Source organism: Mytilus edulis, chromosome 12 (genome assembly GCF_963676685.1).
Source record: "Mytilus edulis chromosome 12, xbMytEdul2.2, whole genome shotgun sequence".
Lineage (NCBI taxonomy): Eukaryota > Metazoa > Mollusca > Bivalvia > Mytilida > Mytilidae > Mytilus > Mytilus edulis.
Window position 1 is genome coordinate 36,402,265 of NC_092355.1, and position 10,891 is coordinate 36,413,155.

The following is a 10,891-nucleotide window of genomic DNA, read 5'->3' on the forward strand; positions in this document are numbered from 1 at the left end:
TAAATCTACAAAATATCAATACTGTATAGATGACAAAATACCATCAGCAAAGTACAATATCAACGTAAATCAAATATAGGTATTTGCTATGCAATGAATACGGTTGCTAGGTAGTTTCTTAACATAAAAAAGGCTAACAAAATGAAGACAAACAATAGAAGCCTATATTTGGTTAACACATTATTGATTGCATAAACCTTGAAGAAATATAAAAAGCTGTGCTAGGTATACAGTGTTGTTGCTAAGAGTCATTCTGGTGGCTAAGATGTTGATGAATTATCGTATAAATAATTGAGATAAAAGGGACATTACTGTTTGAGATTTCCATATATGTTTTATACAATAGTATATGTTGATTCATATAAAAAGAAACATATTTTGATAAATAAGGTTTAAATAACGTATAGTTATCAGATTTTAAAAATGTTGCTAGGCAACTAACAAAGGATTATAATAAAAAAATGTCATTTTTTCTTTGCTTCTATATTAAGTCTTTTGAAATTATAAAATTCAATACATTTGATATTGTAGCTTGTAATTTGTTACTATGTTACTTTTATACTAAAATTACAGTTTGATGTCTTCTTATATTCATCGAACATATGATAAGATTTTAAAAAAAAGTACAGAACATTTTATTTTTCATTTAAAAAAAGAATGTTAGAAAAGTTGTTATATTTGGTAGAAAGTCAGAGTAAATATGAAAATTATGTGTTTATTTACGTACAATATTCAATTTCAGTAATCTATTTTTTTTTAAATAAATAAATAAAACAACTTATTGATGTTTTAATTCAATATATACAGCAATTATCAACATACATGTTAACTTAAGTACTGTTAAGTACTTTAAATAGAAGTGTATCTATAGAACTACATTCATTTTGTATGTTAAGACGTAAAAAAAAAGTATAACAGCAGTAAAATGTTTGACAAAGTCAAACGATAACCAACTGAATGATTTGAACATAGCTATTATATTTAATATACAATTAAAAGTAACATTTACTGAAATATAAGTTTGTTGTCATTGAAGTTATAATTTCCTCATCAGTTTCAACACTATTTTTTACAACATGAAAACAAATACTGATTATATTTTGCAGAAAAAAAATCATTGTTGCCTTGACTTCTTTAAAAATCTTTGATATAGCGCATCAATCTGTAATACATAAATATATTCGTTTGATGAAATAAATTTTTGTAGGAAGTATTAAAATATTTCATTCTTTATTTTTAATTTATACTACAAAACTTTACGATATTCGGTTTTTGTTTGTTTAAGCATGTTAATTGCAGCACTATGGAGAAGACGGAACTAGGTTGAAAAACGTATGTCTAATCCATTTGCTTTGAACAATAAAATATGTTTAAACTAGTGCAGCAGTGTCTGTTTACTTACAAACGCTCAGCAAATACCTTTGCAATAGTGATAGATTATGAAAAGTAGTTGAAAAAACAACAACTTATTATTCAATAACGAAATATGAAAACTGTATGCATCTTGACATCGTGTGATACGGTTCTCAGGACTTGATGATATATTTAACATTGAAAATATTAAAATGGAAATGAATGTACACGTATTTTTTTTTTAAATTACTCTCCTTTATATTTGATATCGTTTTATACGGCGTTCCATGAACCTCGTTAGAACATTTTCCCTAAAACTTTGTTCACTTTGTTTGTGAAAGCTTTTCACAACGAATGATTACATCTAAATTAGATAATAATATTATTTTTTGTTTTCATTTAATGCAAAACATTTGCGTTGCATTTTAAATGGTACTTACCCATTGCACTTGCCAAAACAACAGCGGCTAAAAATAAAATAAAAAGCTTGTTCTTGCAAATTAAATGTATTCCAAGATATGTAGATTTTAACAAGTTTAATGTTATGACGTGTGCAAAAATTGAAACAAAACATGTTAATGAAACAAAACAATATGACATATGTGTAGACCATAGAGTAATTTCGTGCCCATCTCTCTAGTTACATCTTGTAGATTGGGGTTGACAAAAAGGCGATTGTAGATTTCAAAATCATATGTTGGTTCAACAATAAGCTATCTGTGTATTTCGACGTAAGTATTATAGGTTCAAGTTATGTATTCAGTCGTGCAGTCTTTGGAAAGATCAACCACTTTGCATTGTTAACATAGCAAAATATAATGTTATTACAAACTTTAGCATCAAATTTTTCCTCATTTTGCCCAAACATGTAGACAATTTTCTAAATGGTTAAAACAATATTATCAGAAATGAAAACAACAGTAAAATATAAATAAGAAAATTTGTTTATGTAATTAAATCATCAGTAATTTTAACTGTTCGTTTCGTTTAAAATACTCGCTTAGCATACATTTTTCACATTTGACTACGATCATTTAAGAATTATTAAGACTCTAGCGGAATTTGTGTACACATTATCAGGAAAAGTAAATTAATGTACATTGTTGGTGTACGTTTATGTTAACCTGTATGCTTGCATGTTATAGTTTTCGATTTAAAAAAAAAGGAACCTTCATTTAAGGTATAAAAAGGTTCAAATTGTGTAAAATTGATGTTGCTTTGTTTCCTACAGTTCATTTGACGTTTTGTATTTTTAAATACCAACTTAAGCAGGACGCACTTAACGGCTTTTGTATTCTTCCTTAAAGTTTGACATTTTGTGTTGCTACTGTACTTATATTGATTGTAATATTAAAAGGGGAAAATAATTTCTTTATCTAACAGCTATTCCGTGTATTGCATTGCAGTTTAAATAACAAATACTTCTCTAATCAAACGTGTACTGGCTATTTACGGTCTGAAAAAAAAAGATTTGTTACATTAGTTTTTTGACCATCGTTGTGGACTTTTATAATTGTGTGTATTGCCATGTCATGAATTGCAAAATGGGTATTTAATTTTTGACATTAAAGTATATAGAACAATTGATCAGATTTAAATCTTCATTTGAAAAAGGTGTTTTTGTTTGTTATAAAAAATCCGAAATGTTTTTAATGCACTTCAGACAATTTATATATGCAATAAAATAAATATGATGTTTTGATGAAGCAATTATTTGTCTTGGCGTGCATTGTCATATTGATGTGTGATACGGATTACGAAATGTATTAATACCGGTAAATGTAATGCTATTTCTATTTGCATTAAACTATGGTGTTTTGATGAAATCAGTCATTTTATAACGGTTTGAACAGTGACATACATGTATGTGTCATGTAAAGAAACCAACCTATTGAGCCATATACTGTAGACATCACAGTTGTTGCTCTTATTTTTGCTTGACAAAACAGGTTTTATGATTCAAATATGGTGTCAATTTTCTGTTCGTTTTGCTCATGGTCAACGGTCGACGAGTAAATAATTATGGTGTAATCTTTAAAAGGGAAATATGTGGTTATTTTTCTATTTAACGGTTATTCCGTGTATTGCATTACAGTTTTAATAATAAATACTTCTCTAAATTAAACTTGAACTGAGTACTTACCGGCTGAAAAAAATGTTACATTAGAATGTTCACCATCATTGAAACATTTTATAATTTTGTGTATAGCAATGTCATGAATTACAAAAAGGGTAGTTAATTTTTGGCATTAAATCGTTATAGAACAGTTTATCAGAATTGAATCGTCTATTGAATAAGTTACGCTTTTTTGTAATACAGATTCTGAAAGGCCGTAAATGAATTTCAAACAATTAATATATGCAATACAATAAATATAATGTTTTGATGAAGCAATAATTTGTGTTGGCTTAAATTGGTGGCATGAACAGCAACATAGTTATCGTGTAAATAAACAAAATAATCATACAATGACGTTACATATCACGTTATATGGTCTTATGTATGATTGACGGAGACATGTTTATACTTTAAATATGGTGTCCGTTTTATGTTCGTTTTGCTTGTGGTCAACGGCCGATAAAATCAATAAGAAGGCTTGAGATCTTTATAGGGGGAATTTATTTCTATTTGTCATCAGTACAATTTTACAGGTATTACCTCGCAGTTTAAGTTATAACAATATGACCATATTTTACAATTTACCGGACATAGGTTTTCTTTTGAAATAGAAATGTTGATGTGTTATTAGAGTTACAACATGTCTTAAATAGATGTCCAACCATTTACATTTGCATTAAAAAGTATTGTGTTTTGATGAAGCGGTCATGTGTGTTGCCTTGACGCCTTGAACAGCAACACACATGTATTAGTCACATAGAGAGAACCCGTAGGCCATATATTTAAGACATCAAAGTTGTTGGTCTCATGTCTTGACAATACAGGTTTTGTGTTCAAATAAAGTGTCAATGTTAAGTTTCGTCAACGGCCGATTAGTAAATGATAATTATTGTAGTATCTTAAGCGAAAACAATTTCTTTATTTTACAGCTCTTCCGTGTATTGTGTTGGAATTTCCATTATAAATACTTCTCTCAATCAAACTTGAACAAGGTACTTACGGACTGAAAAAAAAAATGTTATATTATTTTTTTCACCCTCACTCATGACTTTTGAAATGTTTATTTAATGTTTGACATAACAGCTTTATAGTACAGTTTCTGCTTGTTTGTTATAAAGATTCCGCAATGTCTTTAATTAACTTCAAATAATATATATATGCAATAAAAACATTATGATGTTTTTTTCTGAAGCAATCATTTGTGTTTGCTTGAAATGACGACTGGGATAGTGAGTTATGAGTATTGTAAAGAAACACCATAATCATACAATGACGTTTAACATCACGATTTTTAGTTTTATGTATGCTTCACAGGGACATTTATAATGCTTCAAATGTATTGTCAAATTTCAGTTAATTTTGCTTGTGGTCAACAGCCGATGGGTCAATAAGTTGGCGTGTGATCTGTATAGGTAAATTCATTTCTGTATTTAACCTTATACAATTTTGAAGGTATTGCCTCGCAGTTTAAGTTTTAACATAATCGCCCTATTGTATAGTTAATCATTATTTTTTTTTGAAAAAGTAATGTTGATGTGTATTAAGGATTACGTAATGTGTTTAATAAATATCAAACTTTTGGTATTTGAATTAAAAAAAATGAATTTTGATGAATAAGTAATTTTTATTGGCTTGACTTCTTGAACAGCACCATATATGCATGTGTCATGTAGTGAAAAACACACATTTAGCCATTAACTTTAGACATCATAGTTGTTGCAATATGTATGCTTGACAAGAAAGGTTTTATGTTTCAAGTATGGTGTCAAATTTATATAATCCTTTTGCTCATGGTCATAACCCAATGATTAAATAATAAGGATTATAATGTTGAAAACAATATTTGTATCTATTTAACAGCTATTACGTGTATCACATTGCAAATTAAATTCTGAATACTTCTCTGAATTAAACTTGAACTTGCTACTTACTTACTGACAAAAAATAGAATTATACCATTATTTGTGCACCACCATTTATCCATTTCATAATTGTAATGCAATGCTTTGTCATTAATTGCATTTGACATTTGCGCTTGTTCCTAGTCAGGAGCCTCTGTCCTTTGTTGGTCTTGTATGTTTTTAATTTCAGTTCATCTATATGTTTCGGATTTAAGTCTGACGTCCATTTCACTGAACTTGTACACATTTTTTTAGGGCTCAGCTGAGTACCACTTCCGGGTGTGGAATTTTTTTCGCTTCATTGAAGACCTATTGGCGGCCTTTGACCGTTATCTGCTCGTTGGTCGGGTTGTTGTCTTTTTGAGATATTCTCCATTTCTATTCTCAATTGTATTCAATCTTTCTAGACATGGTAGTGTTTCAGAAATGAATGTTATTGCATCAGTAATGCTGGCGTTTACAAAAGAATTTGCTAATGTTTTATTGACCTTTAAACTAATTCAAACTTTATGCAATAAAAATATTTGATTTGTTTATGAATAAATCAGCTTTGTTTCCTCTACAACTGGAACGGAGACATGGGTGTCGTGTAGTGCAAAAAAAACAACATTTTAAACCACGTAAATTTTCTTTTCAAATAGTAAGATGCAAATGTATAAGTGAGGCTTGTATGAATAGAACACAGATGTTTCGCAATTTATTTTAGGAAGAATGAAACAGAATATACATGATATATGCAAGAAGAAATGTGAATACTTACTAGCGGTTGAATGGTATAATTTCCTCACGCCTTAAACGATAATTTATACAATACATTTATTTTGACTGATACCTGAACGATATAACTTATTCAGTGAAACAATTTCGAAAATCTGTATACTACTCGTTGTCTTATCATCGCGTTTTTTGCATATTTGTTTACTTCTGTCTTTTAATACTTATTGAATCATGTCATGTATCTTTCTTTTTAATATGTTAAAAAAAGAAATAAAACATATTACAATTAATAATAACTGAGAGATTGCAAAATAAAACATAATTAACATTTCATAAATTGTTCATGTCCGACGCACGTTTTTATAATCAATATTCTAGAAAACTGACACCCAAATCTGAAAGCTAAGTTATATTCACTTTTCAATACTTGAAGAGTAATATGTTCGAAATTTATGCAAACAGATTAGACCAATGCGTCGTTTGTCTATTTTGTAGTTAGTGTGTACATGTAGTTCCATAGATTTATTTTTTATTTTATGCGGAAATTCAGACATGTATGTTAGACCGTATGTCAAAAACCATAAACCAACGGCTGAAGCTGGTGATGCCCCAGAAGATAAAAAAAAGATTAACCAAAAAAGGAATATAACAAATGCTAGAAATCAAAAAGATAATTTACGTATTTCCTGCGTCCGAGACCTTTCCTCAATTTTCTGTCTTAGAAATTCAGAATAACCACGTTGTCATAGCAACTCATTTTAAATCGAGACTTATAATTATCACAACGTCAATACTGAATTTCGTGAAGCAATTAAAGATGACAACGTCAATGTAAACTATCTTTCAAAATTTATACTTTGGACACAGTTCAGCATTTTAAATCTTCTTAGATATGTTCCTTATATACCATCCCAATGGTACAAGAAAGAATTGGATGCATATATTAATAGTTCCATTCATGTCATTTACAATCGTACATTTCAAGTAGCAAAAATTATCCGTTTATTGATATATATGATTTAGTAAGTATTCATGTCCAACAGTAAAGCAATGCAATGTACAACATCTAGTCATTTAGAAAATAAAGATGGATGAACGAATGAAAGGATGCATTAGAATCATTTTAATGAAGAATTGACATAGAAACATTTTTTTTCAAATTTTACTCTTTTAGATTTTACAATAACTTTAATAAGACGACCAATGTCGGCTTCTCCCGATTCGGTATTAACCCCACCCCTTTTTTCACTTTTCAAATAAAATAAGAAAAAAAGAATGACATGCAAAAATTGCATACAGTTTTCTTTTTTTTTCTGCATGGTGATTTATACTAGATATATTTTGAAATACTGCTAACTACCATATTTTGACTAGCAAACAAATATCTAGGGTGAAAAAAAACCGTAAATATCAATCTGTCAGAAAATGTAACACGTAAATCCTCTCTTGAATAAATACACAGTTTTTAAATTGAAAAAAAAATATTGCAATTAAACAGCAATAAAATCGGCCCAAAGTTCAAAATACAAACCAAAAATTCTCTGAAAAACGTCGATTTTAAAACTATTCGCTTGATTGGTGTATTGACGGAACAATACTACGTCGATCTAAGTTACATAATGACTACTGTTATATATTACATTATACTTTATTGTCTATTGTGAATGTTGTGTTTATTTTCTCATTCATGTCAATCATTCGTAACTTGAGCATATAGCTGTTTCTTGTTATTTTGTATGTATTTATTGTGTACGAATAATAATCAAAAGTACTTACCCACAACCATCACATATGTATAAGCTTCCATGGCGTTGCTTCTTTTTTTCTAAGACTGGTGCAACATTGCTATAAAACAGTATTTCTTTATTTTTTGTTTAAATGTTGCATGAAAATATGTTTCTCCTGACATTCTTTGTTTTCGTGTAAAATTACTTTGTACATTCTATTTTTGTTAACATGTCAAATATTTAGTATTAAAGATATGTGTTACTCTAGTTAAGATCCACACAATTATGTACACAACTTTTTAAGGCATTTGTCAAAACAAAAATATATTATGATTACAACAAAATATAATGAAATACGAAAGTATCATAGTTTCATTATATGTCTTATAATTTTACATTATACTAGCGCTAACAAGTAAATATAACCTGTACATTTGGAAATATGAAATATTCCGTCAATATTAAATGTTGATGTAAAACAAATCATACCCTTGTTAAAAATATGTTTTTTTTTTGTAATTCATCAATGCAAATGATAGAATGATTACGTGCATTATAAATGCAAATCTAAAATCATTCTGTCAATATAGTTGTACATATGATTTAAGAATTGTTCCCCTTTAAAAGTGTCCTGTACCAAGTCAGGAAGATGGCCATTGTTATATTATTGTTCGTTTCTGTGTGTGTTGCATTTTAACGTTGAGTCGTTTGTGTGTTCTCTTATTTTTGAGAAATTGAGATAAGACGTGGCACGGTACTTGTCTATCCCAAATTCATGTATTTGGTTTTCATGTTATATTTGTTATTCTCGTGGTGTTTTGTCTGATGGTTGGTCCGTTTCTGTGTGTGTTACGTTTCGGTGTTATGTCGTTGTTCTCTTATATTTAATGCGTTTCCCTCGATTTTAGTTTGTTACCCCGATTTTGTTTTTTGTCCATGGATTAATGAGTTTTGAACAGCGGTATACTACTGTTGCCTTTATTCATATATTCTGCTATTGTCATTCCGGGACCTTTTACACCTGACTATGCGCTATAGGTTTTGCTTATTGTTGAACACCTCACGGTGTCTTTTTGTCTTTTACGGAAAGTTCTCACACATGCATACATACCACCACTACGAATTGTTATAAATTAGACATGATTACATATGTTATCAAAGTAAAAAGTATTATGATTACATGTGACTTATAAACTTATTGGAAAAATATAAAGCCTGTATAAAACAACTGTGACTAACATGACGTCTATATATACATTTTTTTTTCTCTTAAACTACAAGCCTCTATACAAAAGCACTGAAATTATTGAAAACGCAATATTTATTTTCTACCTCTAGTGAGTAATGGGCGTAGCTAGATGATGTACTTATTTTGTGAATCAAATGTTAACTTCAAATAATATCGTCCGATACGTTCGGGTATATGCATGAGAAGTGAAAGCAATCTATATTGTTTGATGGACAGTATTATTTCTGCCTGTCAGCGCTTCGTTAATCGGAAAACAATGTCCATGCCAGCGGTTATTTATAGTTCATTTTACTTATAAAAAAGAACGTGTTGATTGGAGATCTTTTAAAAAGTGTAGGTCTTTTTCAAGCTGTAAATCTTGACCTGTCTTATGTGTATTTTTCAATCATTTCTTGCTATATATTAACTTTAAAAATATGTTTTCCTCGATATTTTACAGTTTTGCCTGATTCTATAGACAACTGTATCAGTTCAAAAGACAACGCATATTTCTATATTTACCTTATATTGTATGTTCCTATCAGTTGTCGGATGTCATCTTCAGCTACAGACTTCCTTTTGAAGGTTATATTGGGAAACTCTGGAAGAGAATTGATAGTGAGTTTGCTAATTTCTTCTTTCAGATTATTGATCTTTTGTACCAAACTTTCATTTTGTCGGGTCTTATCTAGTTCATTTCTCTTTCTGTCTAAGGCCTGTCCGGCAACAAGCACGGATTTAGCATCAGACAACATCTTCATCAGCTTGTCTTTCTCCTTCTTGGATTGTTCTTTCACAAAGGTAATCATCTGTGCTACGGCTTTATCAACCACACGTTTAATCATACTGCCTTCGTCAGTTATGGTTTTAATAACAGATTCAACAGAATTATCAAACGACTTCAAGCTTTCTTCAATCTTCTTTATATTTTGATTTGCCTCGTTTGTTTTGGCACGAATTTTTGTTTCATTTTCCACTTGTAATTTCGCGACTGCATCGACAAATTTGGAAAATGTATGCCCTTTGTGATTTCCTGTCACACAACTGGTACATGCCGGTACATTGCATGTATTACAAAATAACGTAAATTCTTCTTTGTGTTCACTACATTTGGATTTTCCTTCCGGGATTAGGTCGGACGCTTTTTGAAACTGGTGGTTTCTCGATAACTTCTGCCTATTATGTAGCAACTTGCAATTTTCACAATAGTATTCCTCACAGTCTATGCAATATTGTGATCCAGGGGCACTCACGCAAACCTCGCATGTTTTAGACGCAGCTTGAGCCATTGTGCACTCAATCAAAATCACAGGTTAACAGGTGATAGTATCACATGACAGATAATTCTAAATTTAAATCAAGAACGATAACTAGTGAATGTAAATGATTGAAGAGATTGTATTTGAAAAATTCAAACATTATGTCTTGCTTTATTTTGAAAAAAACTTAAATTTACAATAAATACATGTATTATATTAACGTACATTTAGTTATTGAACGTGTAATATGAGCATACCAACTTATCAACCGTTTAAATATCCGTAGTGTGTATTATACATACTATCACCTGTTATTTACCAAACTATGTATTTAAATGTAAACATTGTACTCAATAACATCATTTATATTGGTTAGCATGTGTATAGTTTACACCAAAAGATGAACGAATAAGATAAAATATTATATTGAAAATAATGAATGATTTTTAAATCGCTATTAAAATGATATATCAAATGTTTATTAAAAAAATATTCTATAATTAGTAAACAAATAAAGCATAGCTTTTAAGAGATGTACTCAAAGTTTAAACTATTATACTACAAATGTGATATATAATATATACATG

At 29.5% G+C, this 10,891-nt stretch overlaps 1 protein-coding gene across 1 annotated transcript; it reads right to left on the reverse strand.

Annotated features, from left to right (window-relative positions):
• Positions 1 to 776: 776 nt before the first annotated feature.
• LOC139498383 (transcription intermediary factor 1-beta-like) lies at positions 777 to 10,386 on the reverse strand. The gene is made up of 5 exons (XM_071286773.1): positions 9,568 to 10,386; positions 7,867 to 7,935; positions 6,130 to 6,163; positions 1,794 to 2,809; positions 777 to 1,162 (listed from the first exon to the last, which is right to left on the reverse strand). The coding sequence occupies exons 1-3, from the start codon at positions 10,332 to 10,334 to the stop codon at positions 6,133 to 6,135; spliced, it is 867 nt and encodes a 288-aa protein (XP_071142874.1). The 5' UTR covers positions 10,335 to 10,386; the 3' UTR covers positions 777 to 1,162; positions 1,794 to 2,809; positions 6,130 to 6,132.
• Between the last annotated feature and the right edge of the window lie 505 nt (positions 10,387 to 10,891).